This window comes from Archocentrus centrarchus, chromosome 2 (genome assembly GCF_007364275.1).
Source record: "Archocentrus centrarchus isolate MPI-CPG fArcCen1 chromosome 2, fArcCen1, whole genome shotgun sequence".
Taxonomy (NCBI): domain Eukaryota; kingdom Metazoa; phylum Chordata; class Actinopteri; order Cichliformes; family Cichlidae; genus Archocentrus; species Archocentrus centrarchus.
Window position 1 is genome coordinate 26,405,847 of NC_044347.1, and position 27,370 is coordinate 26,433,216.

General features: G+C 40.8%; 1 protein-coding gene across 1 annotated transcript in view; it reads right to left on the minus strand.

Annotated features, from left to right (window-relative positions):
• Positions 1–276: 276 nt before the first annotated feature.
• The window catches only part of LOC115791083 (transmembrane protein FAM155A-like), a 53,553-nt gene continuing 26,459 nt past the window's right edge, over positions 277–27,370 (minus strand). The window contains exons 2-3 of the mRNA XM_030745179.1: positions 8,743–8,914; positions 277–3,756 (exon numbers count right to left, since the gene is read on the minus strand). Of these exons, the coding sequence (XP_030601039.1) occupies positions 3,458–3,756; positions 8,743–8,914 (471 nt within the window). The 3' untranslated portion in view covers positions 277–3,457. The remainder of the gene's footprint in view (positions 3,757–8,742; positions 8,915–27,370) is intronic.

Genomic DNA, 27,370 nt, shown 5'->3' on the forward strand with positions numbered 1-27,370 from the left:
TTTTTGTATATTTTCCTAAAGACCTCTCTTCATCCTCTTTTTAACATCCAACTTAGTCCTACTCATCAACTCACACCACTGCTTTAGACAACAGAAAAATGCAGCAAAAGTCTCAAAAAACAGACAAGAACCGAGGAGCCGAACAGAAAACACAGTGAGATTCCAACAGTGGGGGAAGTGGGGAGAGGTTAGGGAAGGTGGGTACTTGGGGATTCCACATCCTCGAGACATATTTACAACATAAAGGACAAGGAGGCGGTGGATGGGGGGGGGGGGGGGGGGGGGGGGGGGGGGGGTTCATGTTGGTGGTGTTGGAAAGTGGTGTGTTGGTTTGGGGTGGGGTTCATCTGCATAGATCCACAGGACTCAGATCATGAACAGCTAGAGATTGAAGGAGGGAGGGAGCACAAAGTGTGGGCCTATTACATCCACTGCTGTCTTGAAGGGAATGTAAGTTCTCGTCTCGAGTTTGTCAAGGAAATAAAAATGAACCAAGCAAAAAAAAAAAAAAGAAAGAAAAGAAAAAGAGCCAACGTGGTTGTGGTTGTGCGGCGGACGTGTGAGCGAAGAGGAAATCGATGGGTGTTAAATGATGTGAGGCAAAGTGTGATCTGTTAATAAGGAAGGGGCCGGAGTGGGTAACACATTTTCACAGCAAAGCCAATTTGGAAACAAAATTTAACCCCCAGCAGGACAAAAAAAAATGTCTTCATTTAGATTCTGTGTCCTTAACGTGTAAGTTTTTGTCATGGTCGGTTAAACTCTCTATTTCTGCTGGCTAATAGGGGACTTCAAACTCTTCCTAATCCCTGCGCGATCCGTCCTCGTGTAAATGTGCACTTCATTAGCAGCAGCCATGCAAAAAAAAAAAAACAAAAAGAAAGAAAAAAGAACACAGGAAAAAAAAAAAATCACGTGGATCAGCCCTTGGAAACTCCTCACACTCCTCACACGCTGACAGTAACACAGCCCTTTGCTAGTCTGTGAAAGATAGCAGTTGATCAGCTTGTCTAAGGGTGATGTAAGAGTCAACGGTTTGATAGATCGGGTGGCTGGATAGTCGCATGCACCAACTCTGAGCCATCAGTAGTGAAGATGTCACAAAGTAGGACACTAACCCCAGCTGTTTGTTTTTTTCTCCCCTATATTGCACCGTTGCCTCCCTGGATTTATACAACAGAGGCACTCAAAGATCTGGGGGGCCTCATTTATCAAAATTAAAAATGACATTTTGAGGGATGAACGGCACGGGGGGGGGAGCTGCTGACTGGTCGGGCACGTTAGCATTTTCCGTAGCATTTTTAAGAAGCTAAATGTGCAAACATGTTTTCATTTTAGTTACTAGACAACATTCGAGGATTCATCTGCTGTTGGAAAACAAGAAAAATTTGGTTCTTACTTGAAACTCGGAAAGTGGAAATTTTTCTTATGTGCTGAGTTGATTAATATCAGGATACTCTTGATTAATAGTGCAATATGCTGTTTAAATGCTTTTAGCAGTTAAATATAACACTTCCACTTTCTAAAATTCTCCATAATTTCAGGTCAGGTTTACTGATTAGGAGCTGCAGCCGTCTGATGAAGTGAACGACATCTGACATCATTATTTCTACCTTTTTTTTTTAAATAAATAAATAAATGTTCAGCTAATATTGCGATAAAACAATGAAATTTTTGGGCCACAGGTTGATGACAAGTAACCCAAATCCTACGCTCTGGAGAAAAAGATTTTTCTGGATTCCTGTTAGAATATCTTTTCTTCCCCCAGCGGCCGAGACCCGGAGCCCATTTTTGTTTTTCTGCCATTGCCCTCAAAAACAACCGCGCGCAGTAAAAGTGACATCAAACCTGCCGGCGTACGCTGCACTTTGGTGTTTCGTTTCGGATTGTCGTGCATCTCTTGATTTTTGTAACCTGCTGTGCATGGCGTGTATGAGTGGGTCGCTTTTTACAGCTGTTTCACTGAGAAATCAGCAGAGCCGCTCCGAGATTCTCAGATTCCAAAAAGGGAGATGCTGCTACGGCTGAAAGAGATGAGACTTTCTGGGAAAAATTTAAAAAAAAGAGAGAACTGCAATCCTTTCGATTCCTCTTTTACTCCTGCTGCTAATATGATGAGTTTTTCTTTTAAGGGGCGGCATCTATTGTTCAGGAGAAGACCACAGTGATTCTGGCATGCCTCCAGCGCCAGTATAAATGGTTACAGGGCTGTGGTGATGTCACAGCTGACGATGCGCAACAATCAATGCAGTGACCATAAGCTAAGCTTAATAAAGTATTTCCACTTGAAGGAAAATAACATTACATGACCCTGGAGAGGATTGTGGAAGAGGTGATCACCAAGGTTTTGTTTTGTTTGTATGCAAAGTCAAGTGTAATTGATAATTTGATGCTGTGTGCAGGAAATAGCTTATGTGTGGTTGATAAATGAGGCCCCTGGTGTTTTGGCTTCATGCGACTGTCCTCTAGTGTCCCTGCAAGTCCAAATACTTGCTGAGGAATTAAGACAAGCCACTGGGCTGCCAGTCTGCAACACCAATACCACTGTATGAGGTAAACTGAACACTTTAGAAACCAGAGAACACCACTTCCCGTCCAGGAGTGCTACACGGTGACTAATCTGAGCATCCTGTTCCTGCAACAGCATGCGATCGGGAGCCGAACTGTCACTACCGTTTTACCACTTCATCTCTCCTAACTTGCTTAAGGACCCAACAAGTCAGAGGAGAAAGTGAGCCAGTCTCAGAGCACTTAAGGTCCTAAAATATGTAGGCATGTACTGTCATAAGGGGCTGAGAAAAGGTCCGGTCTGACAGAAACACAAGCGGAACATTAGAATACAGAAGAATCACATACATTTTTGTTTTCTGGAAAACAAGACCCACGAGTGATGGATGAGCTGGTCCTGGCAGGCCCTTGAGCAACATCACATACAAGGTAGTAAAGATCCCTCTAAGGTGATGGCGAGTAGGAAGCGGGAAACAGTTGATATGTCAAAACATTCTGGCACCTGAAAGAAAGTGCAGCAAAATTCTAAAAGTAACGAATGAGAGCGCACGACTCATCGACGTTCATGCTATCCGTACACACACATCGAAAACAGAGGGAGGAGGGTGGAGAGAGGGGGAGGAGGAGAGGAGGGACGATATGCTAGAAAACATTTGGATGGAATAGAAACAATGAGCAGGTTTCAAGTGGCAAGAGGTCAATTCTTTTAGGGGTGGTGGTTCTCAAACATCTCTCTTCAGTTGATGTCCAATCCCAGCACCCTCGGCTCCAATTAAAACCCTCCCACTTCCTGTGGTCGGTGGTTCATCGGCAGCAGGATTGCGGAGGCATTTCCAGCACATCTCGCCAGCTGTCCCTGGCAGCCATGACACTGTAAAAGCCTTCAACTTCCTCCCCCCCCCGGCAACGTTGCTCTTTGCAAGCTCCAGCCTTGATTCAACCCCAAGGTTCACTCCTCATTAGAAGCACTTTCCTCTGGCGAGAAAATGGCAGCCACGCCCACCAACGAAGAATTATGGGAGGCTGAAATGATAATGACAGTGTGTAGGAGGACAAGGGCCAGCAGGCAGATCTTCAGTCGCCCGCTGCACAGTCTCGGGGTGGCGGCGGAGGTGACCGAAGCCCCCACGGGCTGGCAGGAAGAAGCAGTTCTTCTTAGCGTGCCGCCTGAAGGACTGTCCATTTTGGAGTCCCATCGGACGTCGCAGCACTCCGCCTCGCCGTCTGATGGATGATCCCCCAGGAGCCCTGGGAAAGAGAATACACTGGATGAAAATGCTGACGTTTCCCTGCTGTGCATTTGCGTTTATATCAGGGGTCACTGGCAACGTGGTGCTCTCACAGCAGATATCTCCAAAAATATTTATGTGTTGCTATTATTATTATTATTATTATCCACTGTATTCTTTAATTATCTTTAATTAGTTTTAATTTGAAAAGCAAGGCTGCACTACGTAACATCTGACAACACGTTCTTCTTCTTCTGATGATGATGAAATCATGAGAAATAAAAGAAACCCACTCAGATGCTTTTCTGCTACAGCCTCTCTCAGTCTGACCAGCTGCTCACAAACACTCATGTAAACAAATTATTGCTGTAAAATCAGCTGTTTTGAGTCAGTTGGCTCACCTTACACGTGTTACCTTACTCTCATATGGAAGGCCAAAACTAACCCAATCAAAATAATAATAATAATAAATGACACAAATACATAAATATGCCATTAAATTCAGCAAAATTATTTTAGAAAATAAAAGGCAATAACTTTGTAAATGTATTAAATAGAGTAACATTTATGCTTTAATATGCTTCTGTATTTATTTTATTTTTGGATTTATTTATTTCTCCAGACCTTATTTATTTTCTTTTTTTTATGCATTTCAGCCCACAAGTAAGTCTTTTCACTCAAAACTGTATTATGACATCAACTTTTTACCTATAAATATTGGCAGTAAATAAAAGTCAACAAATAAAGAAGGAAATAACAAAAATAACTTATTTATGCCACATTTTGTTATTGATGAATACATTTGTTTTTATATCATAGCTGGTGCATTTAATTCTCTCTCTATTTTTGATTATGGCAGTTTCAGTCTTCCGTACCTCTGAAATGTGCACGTCTAACATAAAAGCTGCCTCCTGTGTCATGGTTTGACATAATATTTTTATTCTCATGATTATTGTGTAGCAATAATTATGAGTGAAAACTGCAACAGCAACCTGAGACAGCTGTTTTACTCCATCCTATAATAACTCATCTTTAGAGCACATGTGGACGTTAATTAAAACATTAACCCTGACCATTGCATTCAGGTCTGACACCGTCCTATAGCCTGATGAAGGAGACGTGGAAATCACATTAGTTTCTTTCCAAATCAAAGACAAGTTATTTATGCTAATTGACTTTTCTTGGTGATAAATTAGCCTACAAATCGACTGGCTAATTTTCTAATCTGTGTTTTGCTGTAATTCCAAGTGTGAGAAACAGACTTAGCAACATACTGGGACCAAGTATGAAAGCATGTTTACGCTTCTGCAGCATGCACTTTCCTGTCACAACATGATGCATGCAGGTCGCGCTGATGTAACGTAACTGAAGCGCTTCCTGCAATAAAGGTAATGTGTTCACTATGAGTTACCATAGTGATCTACAGTAGCCAAATTTGGTCACATTTGTGCATTAGGGAACTGAGACATTAACTGAACATTATATTGATTGATTAAGTGCAAAGATGGTTTTTGCTGTGGATATTTTACTGTAAATTCTTGGCAAAAGGTTTGATGTGTGACACTGTACAGTAATCATCTGATACAAAGGAGCTAGAAGCTCGTTTCAGGCTAGCCTTTTTGGCTAAATCTGATACATTTATATCACGCCGTTCTATGAAGTTGTCACAGTAAAAATAAAAAAGAAAATTAAGAAATTTAAAACAATAACCTTACTGGCAATAAATAGCTCACCTGGAGCATAAATAACAATGATCTCATTAACACTGGCCACCGTTTTGTTCATCTGTTGCCTCGGCGGATGGATCAAACGCACTAGACCTCAGCATGTGGCTCTAACGACATCGTGGAGGACCAGACACGGTGACCCTCAAATGAACCCCAATTAGAGCTCACCACAGCACAGAGGGTGACGCATCACCGCATCAGCTGATGCTTCTGGAAGTCTTAACTTGCCAGCATGTAAAAAAGAGCTGTCACTGCTCCCATCATCTGCGCAGGGAAGCTTAAACTGCAGAGAGAGAAGCTCGCTTAGTTCTAACTAAGGTAAAGCATTAAGAAGAGAGCATGTGATTGGTGATGAGAGCAGATGGGGGGGGGGACTGGTGGATCTGCTGGATTAGACCTCTTCTCCGCGTGGACTGGCACCTTGCCTGACTCATCTGTAGGTTTTGTTGCACCTGTGACAAGTGAGATAATTTCGCCCTTTATCATCTTTTTAGAGGCCGTATGAAAATGATTAGATTTGAGCTGGAAGGACTGGGACAACTCATTTCACACCTACACCCTTCCAAGCTAAGATATCGACCCTTCCCCTCTTCTGAATATTCCAGTAATATTAGAGTCATGCTGCTTTTCTAGGTAAAATATTTATAGTCCATCACAATATGCATTTTGTCACTTTGAACTGAGGGAATTATCTTTTTTTCTTGATCCTGCTCACATGGTGGATTCACTTAGTTGTGTGCAGCAGCATGAGCCCTTTTTTGTGTGTAATTGTTTAAAAAGTATGCTGAATTTGATTTTAGCAGTCCCTGGTCGCAATGCACCCCTAAGTTTATGGATAACTATCACTGGATTAGTTTAATACTGCAGAAAGCTTAAAAAATGTGATAATTTGAGGCAGGTTCTGTAGCTGTAAGAAGCTTTTATTAATCTAGAATTTCTAGATCCTAGCAATAATGGACTTCTACAACAGCGACATGCTTAAAAAGTTCAAGTCACACTGAATCTAAAAAAAATATGAGTATCACAACTGAGCGTTCCCATTTGGCTGAGCTATGAATGCAGTTTTTTGATGCATAATATGGAAGTGCAGGCAAAGAAGATTGGAAATCCCTTTAATTGGCTCCAAAAACTGTGCCACAGACAGCGGTGCTGCTGAAACTGCTGACTGTTCCCAGAGCAAATCAGGAGCTAAACTACTATAAACAACACCTGCATGCACCTGCACTGTGGTTGTTACAGCAGACAATATTATTTAGATTACATATTCTAACATTTATGGCAAACATAGTGAGGAATGCAAAATATAGTAATTATAATAAATAGAAAATCTTTAATTCATACACATCATATACTAGCTTCCAGTCACCTACCTGTTTCCAAATCACACCTAACATATGCATGTGTTTGCACTCTGGAAACCCACGCAGGCTCAGGGAGAACAGTCAGACTCACAGGTCCCAGCCAAGCACGAGGTTCTAACCTTCATGCTATGAAGTGTAGCGCTAACCTCTCCTCAATTATGCTGCTCAAATGGTATGAAGAAAAAAAAGATGGAAAAGAACAACAAAGGCCAGGAAAAAGTTCTGTAAGATCAGAAATACACCCAGAGGAAGGTGCCGCTAGTTCAGTAAATCAGTAACGTGATTGGCCATAAATGGAGCATCTCAGTGAGGCTGAAGGAAACATACGTTTGCCGCTCTGTGTAAGAGTGTTTGGGGGAAATAGTTCAACAATTTAAGGAAAACATTTTTCCAACGACAAGGATGAAAAACTAATATTGAAAAGATGGGATTTCTAGTCTTCTGAAAACAACTGTAGGTGAACACCGCTTGGTTGATGCAACTACAAATGCAAGTTAAAGCTCCAGCGTGGAAGGACAGATTCAAATAAAAACGGGATCAAGAGGTGCTGCACTCTCATCTGGGCCTGAGCTCAAGATGAGCCGAGCTGAAGTGAACACTGTCAAAACTTTTTATTCTGCTTTTAGCCGTCCTGGACACTAGAGCATCAGGCCTAAGGGACCATCAGGTTTAGTGTCAGTGTGCAGCATACATGACAGTCTGTGGCTACATCAGCGCACGTGACATATGTGGACATTTGCACATTTGCGAAAGCAACATTGATGATGAATGACATCCATCCATCCAACCTCTTATCCTGTTGAGGGTCGCAGGGGGGCTGGAGCCTATCCCAGCTGTCATAGGGCGAGAGGCAGGGTGCACCCTGAACAGGTCGCCAGCCTGTCACAGAGCTAACATGGAGAGACAGACAACCACTCACACTCATGGGCAAAATAGAGTCACCAATTAACCCAGTAACTGGATGTCTTTGGACTGTGGGAGGAAACCGGAGTAGCTGGAGAAAACCCACGCAGACACGGGGAGAACGTGCAAACTCCACACAGAAAGGCTCAGGCCAAAGTGGATTCGAACCCAGACCTTCTAGCAGCTCCGTAAGAAAAGCCCCCGAACTGTTGAGCAGCTGAACTTTTAAAATTAAAACTGTTCAGTCTCCTCAGTTCAAAAACACTTACAGAGCGGGAAACGTGCCTCCGTCACAATGTTTTTCTCCATTCTTATAGGATGTTTTTGTACAATTGTCACTTAAATATAGGTTTTAACATACAAATAACTGCTGTCTGTTTTTAAATTCAGTTTTACGCAGCATCCCCTATTTTGGAATCAGCGTTGTAGCTGACCTGACAGTCTCTCATAGCACTAAACCCATCATTTTTAACTATTTAACCCTATTTATCCTTTCAAAGGATCATCACACAGGGAAAGGTTGGAAAAAAAAATGATATGCATATAATATCCATCCATTATCAACATGCATGAGCCTTTAGCATGGTGCTGTAATGTTTTTATGGTGATAACCTGTGATCTGCCCTTGGTAATTACTGATGAAAAAATCTGCAGTATATATATAGATAGAAGGACTAAATTGGAATTCAACAATGCATTGTAAAATATGTCCTTGCTTGAGGAAAGCAGTGCTCAAAAACACCACTAGATGCCATCAGAAAGCCTTTAGAAACACCTCACTGTTTTCCTGGTGAGACACCATTCAGTCAATACAGACACACATACTGGATGATTTATTACTGCCCATCCTTTTACAAAATGCTCCTCACAAGCTATTCACTAGCATAAATTAAATTAGAAGGTTTTTCTGTGAAGAAGACACAAGGCCCCATGAACGCCCACACAAGCAAGCACACAGTCTGCACTTATTAGCAGGATACAGGAAGTGGTACGAGGCAGCGAGCGAGAATTAACCTGTGCAGATGAAGCTGGGGCTGCCGCCGTGGATTAGGTCGTCGTTATCGGGCAGGATGAACGGACAGCTCTGCTGGACCTCCAGGCAGTACTGGTGACACGGCACCTTCTTCTGGCAGGACTGCTGGGTGGTGGGGAAATACTGAGCACACAGCCAGGGCTTATAGGCAGCCTGAGGAGGAGAAGGAGGAAGAAGGAGAGAAAATTACAGAAATAGATGCAGGTTCATGGTCCACTTGAGGACTGGAGGAAGTTACTGCAGTTGTCTCTGCTGGGTATTGGCCCTCCCTTGGTTCAAATAGTTTTCTGCACAATAAACGATAAATATCTAGAGGTCCACTGAGCATCAGATACATTTTCCTACCAAAATAGAAAAACAGCATCTCACGCATCAGCAGATATTCACCAATGATGGCATCTAACAGAGGGACTGGGACATTGGATCAGTTCAGAGATTAGCTAACCAAAGCTACGCCAAATACAGTGTCATCATTGGCATGCGGGACTCCCCCCACCCCCAATAAAGCCACTAAATAGCTTCACATCCAGCATGCCATACAACCGAATGCAAAACCTTTGAATAGAAAAGCTGTAATGATAAAATGCATACGACTTCATTTCACAGCAAAAGGGTGTTTTTAATCCGGTGTGGTGTGTTTGGCCGGTTAATGCATGCCAGTGCAATCAAACCCAAATGGCACAAAATAGACGCACCGCATTTCATCCTGCTTCTTCTTCCAAGTTAAATTTGCTTTAGTTCACTGTGAGGCAGGATGTAATACAAAATGCACAGACTTATGTGCATAAGGAGACAGATGGTGACATGTAATAGCCAAAGCCTCAGGCTTGGAAAGCTTAGCAAAACTAACTGAACCAAGGGCATACCACAGTCTGGATTCATTCTCACTTCTTAGCCGTTTCTTCCTGTGCTTTTTACTGGGATTAACGCAGGAGAAGGGAAAGAGCACAGACACTATCATGCAGGGACTGTAATCAGATTTGTTTAGGACCCCACCGCCTACTGCTTCAATCTGGTGGGATGAACTCTGATAAGTTCACACAGTCCGTTAAGGGTGGACTGAGGCGCCTTCTCCCAATCCCAGCTACCCTTCCATATGAAAGATAGATGGGATGGGGGGAGCTGTTGTCAGAGCTTTTAGCTGACACTGAAGGCACTCACAGAAGGGCAGAATCAACACGTGTGTTCAAAGGGAAAGGTGGCATGATGGGATACACTACACTGGGCGCCTCGTTACGCGCTTCCTATGAGCAGCTTTGTTCCCGCTACCTGAGGAGGCAACACAATATTTCACTTATTGTCTCACAGAAGCCACCAAGAAATGCAATGAAAAGCTGAGTCAGTTAAATAACAGTGGATATGCGCTGCTATTAAGTGATGAAAGCCACTAAAAGAGTCATTAGGCTGCCTGTCACATTTAAGCAATAGAGGTACAACAGCCATTTCCAAGTGATGAATCAAAGACAAAACAAACCATTAGCAACAGCCATGTAATTACCAAGAAGTACAATGCTGAAATGTTGCCATGAGCAAAGTTTTACACATATAAATGAATGTTGCAATTACATGAGCTGATTTTTAAGGGGGGACTCCAACAATTTTCCACATCCAGGTGGAGGGGAGTAGTATGAAGCTTTTCACGGTGATGAAAAATAAAAGGCCTATCAAAGAGAGGTTGTGGAGCCTCTCTATGCTCTTTTCCTGTCGTCTCTTCCCCTTCGCCCCCTGGCTGTAGATTTCTGCCCCTCCTCAGGCCTGGAGTTCTTCTTCCCCACATTTACCAAGATTATTGGGTTTTTGCCTCTAATATTATACAGAAGAGCAAAGTTATAGCATACAAAGAGCTGCAGTGAAACAGAGGATTAAAAACAATGAAAAGTGTCCACTGCAGCCACTGCCTGTGCTTTTCATGCCGCATTTTCTGATCTTTGATGTTTCTTCACGCTTCTCCCATTCCTGGAAAACTGTCGTCCCTGCCCACTTGTCAACAGACACAACTGTGGTAGCATAAAACCAACATGAAGCTCTACCATGCGAAGAAGAAACCACACAGGTACAGCCCTCTATATTAGAAGTTGGCAGTGTCTCCAGCACAGTCTGAAGGGCATGAAGGAGATTCTGCACTCCGCATGATTTAAAGCTGAAAACCTTTATCTAGAACCGGCCCCTTCATGCATCGGGTAATTTAAGTCTGAAAAAGGCTAGTTTAGTTTTTATCTCTTTAAGCCCTCCTCCCTCATCCACTCTTTTCTGATTAGTCAGCTTCAGTCTTTCAAAATAAACAAAGTAGCAAACTTAAACTCACCTTAATGCTCATAAACATCCTAAAAAAAGTGCCTTTAAATCACTTTTAAAACCAAAACTGTTCAAATGCCCCAATATAATAACTGAAAGATGACCGAGGGGCCTTATGCTAAAATCTAGGATTTAATAATGTGTAATGATTGTGATAGTGTTTCTGTGGATCACAAACCAACCAATAAATTAATTAATTAAAATAAAATAAAATACAAAAACATAATAAGAATAATAACACTAATAATGACAACAACAATAATAATATGAACCCAAAATACCCAAACAAAAAATAAATAAATAAATAAATAAACCCCACAGAGAAAGATGTCACAGTGGAAAGCACAGTGCACACACGGGTAATTATCCCCCTGTGTTATTTAACCACAGAGAGGCATCTCTGCTTTGGAGGTGGCTGTTATTGTAGTTCGACTCCTCGTGGTTTGGATGTTTGTTTAAATTGCACCCAGGTAAATCCCCCCCCCCTTCACCAGCCTCCCACATGTGCGCCTGATTTCCTGTTTATGCCAATATACAAAGATAACAAACAGTGCGCGGGCAATTATATTAATTATAATAATCTGCTTATGGTGATGGGAATCATAATGATGAGAACAATGTGCTTTGTAAAATCTAATATATTCCAGACACGTATGACTCCATGTTCATGTTACATGCATCTGCAATTTACTGTACTCTTGGGCTTATTTCCAGGAAATACACTCATCCTTCAAACCAAAAGAAGAGGAAAAAAATTTTTTAAAAAAGGTCAACACTGTGTGGGATTTAGTGCCTTGATGGGAGATCTGTCTCTGTTTTAATCCAAGCTCACGCTTATAAAAAAAATAAATAAATAAAAATCTTTTGGCATAATAAAGATGTTCAATCAAACCGTAGCGATTACACCTCTTTGTATGTTAGAGGGTAATTTAGATAAATCGCACCAACAGCGTAATTCCCATGATCCTCTGCTTTTGGAAAAAAGCGTTGTTACTGTGGAGGGGCTCAACAGCTGAAAGTACAGAGGGAAAACAGGCTCAAGGCCGAGATAAAATCAGTCAGATCGATGATTAGGTTTTATCTTTCAAGAGTTCGTTGGAGTGTGATGTGTTAAAACCGTGACTGAGGATTTTCACTGCGGCGGCTTCCTGTCTGCGCAAATGCTGCTCTTTAATTTGCGATCATTTTATATAAATTCTTGCCACGGTGAGATAATCCGTCTAGGGATACCGCGGCTATCAAAAGAGAACCAAAACAATACGATGCAGTGAGACAGGAAATCTGGGTCCTCCTGAAGATGTATGCTGGCAGTTGCCAAGGTAACGGCTTTTTCTGCTTTTCATTAGAGCTCAATGGGTACTGCCCCACTCTCTGTCGGTTTGTCTGTTTGTGTGCACATGTTTAAGTGTGCAACCAGGTCTGTGTGTGTCTGTGTGGCGACTGTCAATGTGTGCGTGCGTATGCTCAGCGTGAAAAGGGAAACGTACAAGAGCAAATTGAGTTAGTCAGGAAGCAGGCCTGGAGTCTGATTTGATCAGTCTAATGTGTGATCAGTGTGAATGGGAAGCTGGCACTCAGAAAGCCTCTGTCGCCATGCAGCTTAGTCTGCTTCGCACAATGCACTGAAGCCCAGAGACACACACAGGAAAGACACCGAGCTGGCAAACTGCTTCCACCAGGACTTTACTCCTGCAGCTGGTTTCAGCAGAAGCCCACCCATCTGAACAAAGAGTTTCAGCCCTGTTTAGATGCCACACCTGTTAACACCTCACATGCTGGGCGGTGCTCATGTTTGGGGTATTTACTGTAGAGATCTATGCCGTTTTCTCCCAAACAAACTATCTGATGCCAAAGAATAACTTTAAAAAAAAAAACAAAAAATTAAGATTCATGTGCTGATGATCTAGCAGACAAGTGCAGTGAAGACTATTATATAAGACACAGACTGTAGCAATAAGCCACACTTTTATTTCCTGTAGCATGTCCATATCCCTCGGGCTTGATGCTAAAACAACCGCTTTATATTAGTTAGAACTTTATATCAATAGCTGAATGGAATTACAATATACAGTGCATTATTTGTTCTTTAACATGTCACAGTCTAATACACACAGTCTTGCCAACTATGACACAAGATACTTTTCTTGTATAGCATTGGCTACTATTAAACTGCATTCCTCTAAAAAAAAAAAAAAAAAAAAAACAGGGACTACAACATCCACTTGTGGAAAGCTAGTTAGCCTTTCTTTCTTTCTTTAGGGGCGGATGTGGCTTAGGTGGTAGACTGGGTTGTCTGTCAATCAGAAGGTCCATGTGTTGAAGTACGCCTGAGTCTGACGCATCCATCAGAGTGTGAGTGCGTGTGTGAATGTTAGATAAAATTACTTAGGTACAGTTAAAGGTGCTGTGTGAGTGTGCGCGTTTGGGTGAATGAGACTTGTAGTAGAAAGTTGTTTGAGTGCTCAAATTGAGTAGAAAGATGCTATACACCAATCAGGCATAACATTATGACCACTGACAGGTGAAGTGAATAACACTGATTATCTCTTCATCATGGCACCTTTCAGCTGGTGGGATATATATTAGTGAGCAAGTGAACATTTTGTCCTCAAAGTTGATGTGTTAGAAGCAGGAAAAACGGGCAAGCGTGAGGATTTGACAAGAGCCGAATTGTGATGGCTAGACGACTGGGTCAGAGGATCTCCAAAACTGCAGCTCATGTGTCTAGTGGAGTCCATGCCTCGTACTTGTGGAGAATACTTAATTTCATGAAGTTGTGGACAAACAGGTCCGATCTTTTGAGACCCCACCTTGTAGCTTCCAGGATGTAAAGGATCTGTTGCTAACATCTTGGTGCCAGATACCAAAGCACACCTTCAGGATCTAATGGAGTCCATGCCTCAACGGATCAGGGCAGCAAAAATGGGACCAACACAACATTAGGCAGGTGATCAGTGTTATGACTGTTCAGTGTACAAGTACCAGTCTCTTTAGCATTTAATGTACCATTTCCGAGTGAAAACCATTAATTAAAAAGTAGAGGTCAACTAGTGTTAGTAGTCACAGGGGCCTAGAGATCAGTCAGCGATGGTCTGGCAACCACCAGTTGTGAGGAGAAAAATGTGTATTCCCCTACAGGTTGGCGAGTGGTTGCTCAAGGTTGCTGGTTGTCATTAAGTGAAACTGACTGCAAAGAAAATACAGTGGTGCACCAAAAAGCTCCTTGCTTTGTAGTCACCTGTAGTTTGCATGGAAGATGCTGACTTCTCTGCAAACACTCGCCAACTAGCTACACAGCTGTGTAAGCTTACACAGGACTAAGTTAGCACACTTTAAAAACACGTCACAGATTTTTGTTTTTGCTGCCAGCATCCATTTGCTATACAAACCCTACAGTATATTGTGCATTGACAGCACTCAACATCATCTCTCTGCGTACAACTTTTTCTCCCCCCTCCACTGTGCTCTCAGTGGAAAATAGATCAAATTTACAACCTCACTTCCCTTTCACTGACCAATCAAAATCAAGAATGAAGTTGGCCTGGGACTGACAACAACGGAGAGGAGGATGAGGAGAAACTGTGGAGTCCTGATCTTCACAACCACAACGAATGTAGACGTGTTAACAGCATTTAATAGCAGAATGTGGTCTAAGACCCCAATGCAGGGGCTCATTTACTACTGAAAAATAACTGGAAAAACCACAAATGCAACTACAAGTCTAATAGCCAAGGACTTTAACTTTAATGCTGTAAGTTATAATATTTCTGCTTGCCACATGAAATAATTGGCAGGTTGGAAGAAGAAAAGTGCATCTGATGCCTTCGGGGAGATTTTCTTCCTGTGTGCTGTCATGTAGCATCAATCAATCTGAGAGCAAAAAAAAAAAAAAACACTCAAATCAAATGGCGGAGCAACTGTGTCTCAGCAGGGAATGTGTGTGTGTGTGTGTGTGTGTGGTTGTTACTATTCCATAATGTACTGGTTTTGCAACCAGCAGGTAGCGAGCTGTGCTGTATGTGAAAGATGAAGATTAACAGAGGTATTTTGGTGCTAAACGCAGCAAAAATCAGCAGCGCGAGAGAGAAAAGTCACATTTATGATGTAATGAGATGACCCTTGTTTAATACTACAAAGAACGTCTCTCTGCTTGGATTAAGGGGGGAGGTCCACACGCATCTCAGATGGCTAACACACACCCCTGGTGACTTTTTTGTTGTTAAAAAAAAAAAAAAAGGGTCAGTTTTTGGTCGTTCCACCAACACCGAGCTGTTCACAGAAAGCGTCTGTCTCGGACTGACAGCTCCTGTAAATCTGACATGCAAAGCAGCTCGTCCTCCATTCTGCTTCGCTGGGCTGCAGGGCTTCCCCTCACCATTCCCAATCACATGCCTGTCATCTAACACAGAGAGGACTGTGAGAGAGCTTGTCTCCAGAGAAGAGGAGCTGCTGAATTGCAGACACATGTAATTGTTTGCTCAGTATTCATTCAGTACCACAAAGAAGCACAAAAATCAACACTGTAAGAGCAGGTTAAACGTCAAACTATTGTGCCTTTATTTTGTACTTTCAAGGCTAGGCCAACAGAATGGTAACCGTGTATGATGTGTGTACAAATTATGGTTGCTGTCAGCAGACTCTTCTCTCTGTAGGAGATATTGTACACAAGAAAAGCAGAAAATAGGGCAGACGACAGTCCTGAGATCCAGTGTGGATCTACAGTATGCTGATCTAAGAAATTAATGGTTGAATTTATTCTTTGTCAGAAATAGAAGACTCTAAATTCTGCTTCTCTCTGATGAAAAAACATATCTAAATATTAAGCAACTACATTATCCACCATGTTTACGAGTTGCTATCATCAATTATGTTTTTTTTTTTTTTTTAAATCCTTACCCTCAAGTAATTCATCGAGCTCAAAATTCAGACCTAACCTAACTGTTTTATTTTTAATGCTAAATTAAACTAACTAAGCATAAAAATTTCTTCATGGTAATTTTGATACTTTCAGAAAAATTCAACTGTCCCCTAGGGCTGGACACAATACTCAGTAGGCTACGCTTTAGGGTACCAACTGAATTACATCAGTACTACAGAATACCGATTTACACTAAATCAGTTGGTGTCATATTTCAGCAGGAGGAAATGAGGAAAGAGTGATGTCACTCCTGCCACGTGTTAAAGAACAACACAAACACATGGCAATGGCGGCAGCGGTGAACACAAAGCAATGACAGGGGTGGTCACACTTAATATTTATTCAACATTTCCTCACCTCCAACCAGCTGCAGCAGATGACCCCCCCCTCCTTGAGCCTGGTTCTGATGGAGGTTTCTTCCTGTTAAAAGGGAGTTTTTCCTTCCCACCAAGTGCTCGCTCATAGAGGACGGTTTGATTGTTGGGTTTTCTCTGTATTATTGTAGGGCCTTTACCTAACAATATAAAACACCTTGAGGTGACTGTTGTTGTAATTTGGCGCTATATAAATAAAATGGAATTAAATTTATTTTACAGATATGAGATAAATTATGTTTTCTTCTTTTTTTTTTTAAGCCACGATAAGCTAATGCAGCTTCATATTTGATTTATCAATTTTGTTACTTTTGGAAAGAGTCAAGCTAGCTGACCCCCCCCCCCCTTTTTTTTACAATTTTTCCAATCCTAATCAAGCTTCATATTTATTTTACAAACATGAGAAATAATCTATTAATTTTGTTACTATGACACCATTCTGAGCAGCAGCGTGTTACAGCAGCCCCCGTTTCCAATTTTTGTGCTAAAATAAGTCAAATAGATTTCAGACATGAAGATATAAAGTGTTAATGTTGTTGCAGTCTTCTCAATTCTTGTTAAAGTGACTGTTTCCTAAAATGGGGATCATAAAATAATAAAATGTCTGCTTTTGAGTAAGACGTTACTCATAAAGTGTGTATATTTTTATTAGCCTTAATATAACAGTAAACATCAGCCATAAAAAATCATGACTTGAGCCACAGCGAGTGCATCCCTGAGCTCTGCCTCACAAATCAACTGTACTCATATTGGCTTAAGCTCCCGGGTATGTAAAAAAACTTTAACTCGACATGCTGTGCAGTATCAACACTGTTTCGTTCTCAGCAGGACGGTGTTGTCGCACACACACACACACACACACACACACACACACACACACACACACACACACACACACACACACACACACACACACACACACTCACACACGCGGCGGCTATAAAGTGGAATGACAGAGACGGCTATAAAAAGCATATGAGTCAGCAGCAGAGTGAGATCCCAGTTAGAAGCTGAATGACACAGATCATTACCACTCACACAAATCATGGCTGCGTTAGAACAGGAAGCGGCTCTTACACTACCTGCGCTATTTTCTGCTGTGTTTCGTGGTTTCACTAGGTTTTTTTTTTTTTTTTTAAACACTGTAATGTACTGAGTGTGCAAAATATTTGGACTAGATTCCTGATACTGAAGCTCTCACCTTTGAGGTGAAAATCAACAAGCCATATGATCTATTTCAGGAAAGCAGTGGGTCCAAAAGAAGGAAAAGAGGGTTTTTATAAATTATGCAGAGCACAACATAAAAGAAGCACAATCAGTCCTGACAACATTTTGTTGACAGGACTTTGATCATTCACAACTTAAATCTCAGTGGTCGCCTCGGGTCACTGACGCAACACTTGGACAATCCAGCAGGACAGGCAGCCGTATGTTTGCCTGCTATGTTTTCCCGCAGTGATGTCTGCACTTATTTCATCCCATCCCCTGGTGATGTAACATATCCATGCGCTCTGTGTGTGCGCCAGGAAAATGACACTGAGGAAGAGTGCTCTCACCAAATCAGATGGTTTGCAATTTCAGTGTGACCCTTGTTTGTACCTTGACCGTGTCAGCTTCTACCGATAAGCGCTCTCTGGGAAAAACTAGGTGAATCTGAGCGAGATTAAACAAAAGAATCGGTTATTTAACCAAATGAAGAGCATTTACCTCCATCCTTTCTCAATAATATGCTGGCAAGTAATGTCCTAGAGGAGGAACTTAGTCCAAGACACCATCACAGCAAGATGAATGATGCACCAACATGAAAAACGACCTAGAAATCAGATGGCAAGGACTTAAAAAACAAACTCATTCTGGACAGCATAAAAATAAATATGTGCCAATTCACAAATATATTTAAAGGATCTTAAATTGACATATGATGGGCTTTTCAGAGGAATCGTGCAGATCATGTCATTCACTGCGAGGATTATGTTAGGACTAGGACTGGGATAGTGGGATTGTGCCAGTGAATTACATCAGTACCACAATTATAATTAGATTCAGATTATACCACATCTGCTATAGAGCCACATAGTATCTATACTATACATCACCACCACAAAGCAAGAGAAACAGAAGCATTTATGTCTGTAGGTTGATGCTAGTGCAGGGATGCTAGTTTAGCTCCTAAACTCAACTTTTTTGTTTTGCGGTTTGCGTGCATTTGACAGTGAAAAACTGCTGTATGTGGGTTAGCAGCATGAAATCCAACCTCATTGTACATCCTGTATAATGACAATAAAGGCATTCTATTCTACTCTCTGAAAGGTACAGGAGGAACAGGGAAACATCTGTTTTTATAGGTATTAACCTATAGAGACAACTTTATACCAACTATAAGCAGTCCATACACTAAGCTAACAAACTCCTCCAGCCAGATTCCCAAAAACAGGCTTTGATTATGATTAAATAAACCAGATTAGTCAGAGTTCAGATACTGTAGATATCTAAATTTATATGTTGTACTATTGACAATCTTAAGCAGAACTACCACAGAATGAGTATTTTTTTTTAGTACAAAAATGGGCCGAGCTCCCTTCAATAAACAATTAGGATGCTGATCTTAATGCAGCAGGGCTCTATGCTATATAGTTACAGTAAGCAAAACCTTTCTCCCTTCTCATCGCTCTCTGCAAAACAATGCTGGCAAAGAAACTGAGTCTTTTTTCTTCAGTCTAAGGCTTGAGTTAACGTGGGGGTAATCTGCCTAATTCTTTTGGCTTTAAATTAGCCAGCTTAATTTCTAATCTATGAGTAAAATTAACTGGCCTAACCCTACAGACCAGCCTACAGTATCTTAATATCAGCTTTATAATTAGCATTTGGTATTAGTATTCTCATCATCAATGTCAGACTATTATGTAAAAAAATAACCAAAAAAAGTTTCTTTTTAAATAGATGGGTCGTACTATCTGGTTAGATTCACTGTTTCTAAATTCTTTTATCAGCAGTAGTGTTTTATTTTTGCCATTGCTCATAATGCTACAAAGAGAAGCGGTGTGTAAAGGAACAAACTATAAAATGTACAATACTGCCCAAAAGTCTTGAGCCACTCGTCATTTCTTTCCCATTTTCCTAGAAAAATATAAATAGATGAAGTGATTTATTGAAATGCTTACAAACAAATGGAAATACGCCATATAAGGCAAAAACAGCGTTGTACAGCTCTAACAAGCTTGAAAGTCAATATTCTTCAACACAGTCTGAACTCTCAGGCAGCTTTCGTTAAGCAGTCTTCAGGAATGGTTCTCCAGGCTTCTTGAAGGACATTCAAGAAGCTCATCTTTGGATGTTTCTGCCTTTTATTGTGTTCTCTGGTAATATGAATTCGTACTTCAATAATGTTGAGGTCTGGACTCTGGGGAGGACAATCTTTGACTGATAGTGTTCCATTGTGTGCTTTTCTATCCAGGTATGCTTTCACTGCATTGTCAGTGTGTTTGGGATAATTGTTGTGCTGCCAATCACATGATTTCTAGATGGTATTGTATAGTGGCACAAAATCTGATGGTACTCTTTGATCTCCATCACCACTGACTAAAATACAGCCCCAAACCATGTTTTTCTCCCCTCACCTCCCCTTCTGATAATTTGAACCAAAAACTTCAGATTTGGATTCATCACTTCATGAGACTTTCAGTCCAGTTCTTGTGTAATTTGGCAGCCATTCCTCCCTCTTCCCCTTTCTTTAAGAATGGCTTCTTGATGCCCACTCTTCCACTGAGACCATTTCTGATGAGGTTTCTGCAAACAGCAGATGGGTCAACTGAAAGGCCACATGTATCTCCCAGGTCCCGTGTCAGGGCTCTGCTAGATTTTTTCCCATTGCTTAACGACATGACTTTCAGATACTCTTCATCTGCAGTAGATCTTTTTTTGTGAGCCTGCCACTTTTTCTTCTGTCCTCCACTTGTCCAGTTTACTCAATTTTTTAAGGACACACTGTATACCATGCCAAGATATGCCAAGTTTTCAGCTAATAGCTCTTTGTGAATCACCTTGGTGGTGTAAAAATATTATTTTATGCCTGTCAAACTGTGTTATCTGTGGCATTTTTTGTGGATTCAACCAAGGAAATGGGAACAAATTATGTGTTTTTGTGACAGGCTGCTAGTAAATAAGTATGTGCCTAAAGATACAATTTAAAATTGGTTCATTGCCAAGTTGTTATATGTAGACACAACACTGATTCATCCCTCTAGTTAGGTGCATTTTTCATGCTTGAGTAGTAATAGGTCAGTGTTAAGTGGATTATCAAATAAAAAAAAGGATTCCTCTCTAAAAATGATCTGAAGGCAGACTCAAACAGCCAGTGTCCAAAGAGCCTTTTTTGTACATTTTGATTTTTTATTTATCCATTTTGTTCTTTTTTGAAATAACATTTGACAGCAAAGCAGCTCTGATAAATCTGGGAACTGAAACCAAGCGCAAATGCTGACGAATTACAAAGAGGCGTGTCAATTTCTCAGAAGTAAACAAGCCTGAAAGAACGACGTCTAGAGGTGAAAACATTAAACAGAGGCCTGGTTTAAAGATCCATCAATTATATTGACAGGCTTCCAGAAATCTTGACCCTGTTAGCTGGAAAGACCCTCTAGAAGACGCAGCTTTATGAAATGTCTGAGCATTAGGCTTGACTGCCATGAACCGGAAGATTTTTATGATTTTGACTCTACGGCATCTGCTCCTGATTTGCTTCCAATCATGCAAAATTGGATCCACTTATCAGAACATAGAGACAAACGTGGCATCATTTCCCTGAACCGTCCCACAGTGTTTATGATATTTTGTTCATCATTTCTGAGAAAACATGATCATGAATGTGCATGGTGGGATTTTTTTTTTTTTTTCTCTTCAGCATGGCTCCAATTACAAAGCAGGTAGGTCTAATAATTGGCATTCAGCCCATGTAAAAATCCTATCTGCTGTGGAAAACAAACCTAATTTCTTTAGGCATGAGGTTGTTTCCCAGGTTTGGCTTCACGGTGAGTAGATTAAGCCGTGCTCTGGTCGCAGAATCCCTTTTGGCTCGGAGCCAGCTCTGCAGCTCTCTTATCCCAAGTTTTAAAGAAATCATTTTCAGCTGGATCAAAGAACAGGGAGGCTGCTCAGTAGGTCAATGTGGCTCTGCTTTCTCCATCGATGCAGACCTGCTGACTGCAGGTGGTTTGACTTAAGTCCAGGACATATTGACTGAACCATCTAACCCCTGAGATGGCGCTCCATGATAAACACTGTGGGATAAATGCTGAGTAGGGACCCTGTCAGTTCGACATACAGGAACCAAAAAAGTGAGCTCAGCTATAACTGTTGGTCCACACTATTATCAGCATCCTCAATGTGACACGATGTGTACACTGACATAAACCCAAACTCAAAATACTACAACCAAATTATAGCTAAAAAAGATGGATGAATTTTAATAAATCTGATGAAAATATAAAAATGAATGTTTCCTCCCACAGTCCAAAGATATGCAGTCAACCCCATACCTAATCAAGTGACCTGTAAGTGTATATAAAATATTCAAAGTGGAAAGCCTGTAGGATAACTGGTTATGTTTTCATTGATTATGTCTTCACTTTGAGCTGTATTGCATTTATTTATTCATTTTACTTCAGGGATGCTGCAAGGCAAGAGTTACAGTGGATTATCCCTTCATAAAAAAGAAAACACGAGTCAACAGCAGAGCGAGCTGAGTGACAAAACATGGGAGGTAATTTGACTGCATCCTAAGAAACACAAGAAATCAACCAAGGAAAGACTGAACATGGCACACCATGGCAGAGCAATGTTAATGCCTGGATTCTGTCCATTTCTATGCTGTCACTACACGCTGACCCTCTGGTGTCTGCAGAAAATAACATTTTAAGGCCATTGACGTCATCACTGATGATTGCTTCTCAAGGTAGAAACTGTAAATGACGATCATCACATCTAAGCGTTGGGAATAATGACAGAGAGGGAATGAGAAGGAATAGCCAGCCTAGGAGGGGAAAGCAATCGGCATATAGATTTATTAGCTCACAAGGGCGAGAATATGTGAAAGGTTTCTGTGTGAGGGATGGAGGCCGGATATCTGTGGTCGAAACTGTAATCCTTACACCATCAAAAAAAATTATTTTATTTTTTTTTATTATACCTTTATGGGTAAACGGCTTATCGCTGGGGCAGTATTTCCTTAACTTATTTTGGCCTGTGCAGATTGTATCTTACAGATAATGTAACAAAAACTGACTTTTTAAAAAAGGTGTAAAGTTGGGTAATATGTATTTTTTACATTATTTTCCTATTCTTACACTTTTTCACCACTAAAAGCTTTATCTCAGGTCTGCAAGAAGATTCAAACCTCTGCATAGTAAAACCCTAAAATCTAAGAAAAATCTAGAAAAAAAAACAGTGCAACACTGAAAACACATATTTACTTTTTAAGGCCTCAAGATGACACATAGTTACCTTGAGGTTCAATGATTAGCTCTAGGGGGTATATTTAAGTATTGTGCACCTGCAGGGAAATGGCCTGTACCCCTACTTCAGAGAGTGTGACAGTGTCAGCGTGAGCCTTCACTCAGTCAGTACCTCAGAAAGAATGCAGGAATAGCAGCGCCAGTAAAAAGGGAAGCCAGATGGACTTTTATCATAGAATACATTTCTCACAGTCTACCGTCACACTACCCGCTTACCGCTACCTGACATATGGCTTGATTTAGATCCAATACAGCTTTAGACTAAATGCTAGCATGTTCACAGAGACATTGCTAGCATGCTGATGTCGATTAGTTAGCATGTTATTGCCATTGTTAGCATGGTGATTAATTAGCATGGTATTGCCATTGTTAGCATCTCTGTAAGACTGTGTTTAGGTCACCAACAACTTCCCAGTGTGAAAAACTACAGCTCCTAGAATGGCTAGCCAAAATTAACATGTCGTTTAATATCACAGTGAATTATAGGCACATCTTGTTAACCAATCTAACAAGCCAGAGCTAACATTAGCTTATAACTCTCTGCTATAAGCAGGGATTCCGCGGGGTAGTAAAAGGTAGTAAAAGGTAGTAAATTAAATGAGGTTAAATTAAGGCTAGTAAAAGGTAGTAAAAGTTAGTAAACAGAATTTGACATGGTAGTAAATTTTTCATCACCCCTTCAATATATTTTGACTTTTCCATTGATGCAGACTTTTTGTTTTAAGTTCGTTTAACTATAAGATCTGTATAGAAATATAACTACTCAACAGGACCTGAGCTGACGTTGATAGACGAGCGGTTCCACTGTCCGATCTGCTGTGCGCATGCGTGGAGTCATTTTGCGCCTCTTCATGGGAAAATGTAGTTTTCACAACTTTGGCTCGATGACCCGGCAAAGACTGGCTTAACCCTCCGGAGTACACGGACGTGCTGGCGGGTCAAAATGACATCGCCGATTTTAGATGACGTAGCATCGGGACGCTGCTGACATGAATCGAAAGTGCAGACTTCAAACTATGTACCAGTTTTTAAATTACATTGATAGGCCAAGTAAAACCAGAGTTATGCCCAATAATTTACGCCATGCTTTTTCCTGTATATTGTCCTCACCTTCGATGCGCGTTTTGTGCAGAAATAAACTGCGAAAATGTGAGTTTCGCTAACAGGAAGTGCTTGCTAATAAAAACAACAAAACAAAATAATTCCCGACAATCCCCTTTCCTATTGGTGGAAAAATCAACCAATCAGAAAATTATGCGGTAACACGATGCATTTGGATGCATTTGGCTGCTGCGGAGCAGGTGAAAAAGTGGCAAAAGAGACATTACTGGCAAGTTTTGCCTGTGATGGGCCCCTCAGTCTTGTGAAGGACAGAAACTGTGTTTTGAGGCGGCATAAATAATTTGTCTAGCATCTTAATGTAAATCCTGATTGCTCTGCCAATAGTTGTACACAAAAACACCTGAGGCCTTTCCTGCATTTGAATGTGAATAGTTGTATTTAACTTTATTTACTATATTTTTACACAAGTTTTGCAAATTTACAACTTTTATTTGCATTTTAATTGTAGAAATATTTTGTTAAGCATGTTTGTTTGTGATTTTTAACTTTTTTCTACTCTGATTTTATGTTTTTATGTGATTATAAGTCTTAATACAGTATGTCAAAATGAAAGAATAACTATACAGTCACACACGAGGTCGTACTGAAAAAAAAAATTATACCAAACAAGGCAAGTTAAACAGTTTCTAAGGTCAACTATGAAGCTAAAAACAAAAATAGTCAAAAATGGCCAAATATACCCTGGACCCCAGAGGGTTAAGATCGAGAGGCGTTTAATAAAGTGTGCAGAAAAAATATAAATTTGATCTGAAACGGTGTGATGGCGATCAAATCACACCGAGCATCCACCATTCACCAGCAGCGGATTCGTGCGCATGTTGAGCAGATCCCTATTTTGTTTTTTGGTGCTAACACAAAGCGCTGTGACTGCAACTTCAAGGTCAGCTACGAGCACATGTATTGCCGTCACACCTCAGCAGCAAACTAGTATTCCAATATTGTATTGGAAAATAAATAATCGGCTTGTGAAACTTGAATTTCATTGCATTTTGTTTATATTCTTCAAAAAACAAATTTAGAAAGATTCAACTCATTGTCATTGGCATCTGCGGTCATGCAACCAGAGACCGGCACTACTGTTAGGCAATGTGGTTTAAGTGTCTTGCCCCAGGACACAACGCAGCACAGGGACAGGGACTCAAACTGGCAACCCACCGGCTGCAAGACAGGCGTCTACCTACTGCGCCACTTTTTGAAATGTGTTTGGAATATTAATGTGTATGAGGTCTTAGTCAAGACAAAGTCACAGTTACACCTTCAAGTAAGAGGGATAAAGTTTTATCTTTGGTGAGAGATGGGCGATCATCTTACATGGCTTAGTGCTGTGAATCCACCGCTACCCCAAAAAAGGCTGCTGCTCGATTTCGTCGTGGTAGTAAAAATATTTTAGAGGTAGTAAAAATAGGTAGTAAAAGGTAGTCAATTTAACTCTAGGATTCCTGTATAAACCCTGTATAAGCCAAAAAAAAACCAAAACATTTTTTGTCTTTTATAAATTTCATAAAGAAGCAACCTGCATCTTACAGAAACTTTAATGTTTATTATACCACAAAAAGAAAAAAAAAATCACAACTATATATTTATCTAACTCAAAGAATAAGAGATCACTTCATAAGACTTATATCATGCTATTACCCTTTCCTCTTTTAAGACATTAATTATAAAAAAGACCTTTATAACTAGAACATTAATACCAAAAAACATGCCAAGAGACACGGTGGTGTGTTGCACTAAAAGGTGTGCCGCACTAAAAGCCGTTACTAGTACCATAACATGCTCCCAATGCCACACACTAATTTTTGCAGGTGTAATGTTAAATCTAGTTTGGCATAATAATATACTGGCAGTTGCTTATCAGCAAAGTAAACTTCACTGAAGCTGATGGGATTGCTGGCACTTTTCCAGGTATTTAGTACATGTTAGTGCTAATCCCATTACACCTTAAAAGTTATTCTTTTCACTGAATGGATCTGCGACAGCAATATATTAAAAGGATTTTCCCATATTAAAAAGGATATACTTGCCTTCTTCTGTCAAGGGATGGAGGGAAGTGGCCTCTAATAATGGTACATTAGCTTAGCTTCAGTGCCAATGTTAAGAGTTCAAGCACCAGTTCATAAGTTCACCATCAACCATCAATCACAGAAGGTTTAGGAGTGATTTTATGGGAATTTTTGACTATTCTTCCAGAAACACATTTGTGAGATCAGCTGACCCCCCTCTGTGGCCTATCTCTTCATGGCTGAGTTGCTGTTGTTCCCAATCGCTTCAACGTTGCTATAATCCCAGTAAAAGTTGACTGTGGAACATTTAGTAGTGTGGAAATTTCCCATCTGGACTTGTTGCACAGGTGGCATTGTATCATGGTACCATGCTGGAATTCACTGAGCTCCTGAGAGCGACCCATTCTTTCACAATTGTTTGTAGAAGCAGTCTGCATGCCTAGGTGCTTGGTTTATACACCTGTGGCCAAGGAAGTAACAGGAACACCTGAATTCAAATATTTAGATGGGTGAACGAATACTTTCGGCAATACAGTGTATCATAGTGTCTGCAGTAATACCGGTATAACATTCCCTAATGCACACAACGAGTTAAGCCCAAGGATGCCTGAGAGCAAGAGTTGCATGTCAGCCTCCAATGACAATTTAGTACCTTAAAAGGGAGCTACTTCAGCAAATTTCTAACAAAGCACAGTGCTATGCAAAATCTCCAAGAAAACCATTCTCGCCCAAGGTAGAAACAACAAGCATGTTTCACCATTTGAGGCAAAAACACACCGTAGAGTACAACCAGGCTATGAAGGAGAAGACAATAGCAGCTGATAATGTGCGACTCAAATGTAAACAAATGACTCCACTGAGCGTCCCTGGAGAACTGCTAGCTGAGCTCCATATGACAGAAAGAACAAACGGTGGATGGAAATTACTGATGCAGTTCCACGGTGGAAAAGCAGGACTTCAATCATCAATGGCAGCAACTGATAGGAAACGAAGGCTCGAAAATGCCCTTCATTTACTGCCACTTATTAATGCTACCTGCAAGCATTGATAAAAGTTTCTTTAATATTTTCTTTCTATACCTTCAGAAATGTTATTGTAAATTTGCTTGAAATATCGTGATAAAATTTTGAGGCTCTCGCCCACCCCTGCTCGCTGTGTTACCGTTCTAATTTCTGAAGGAGCTCAAAGAAAAGTGAAGACATACTTCTACTTCTGCAAGGTATTAACAGGGCTAGAATTTATGAGGAAAAATAAAAATAATTTCACCTGTTGATCAAAAAAAAAAAAAATCAGAAGATCACCAAAGTCAGCAGGGAACCATAACTGTCTGGACAAACTTTCAAGGCTGGTTAGAAATTTGAACAAACAGACCTGGATGAACACTGCCT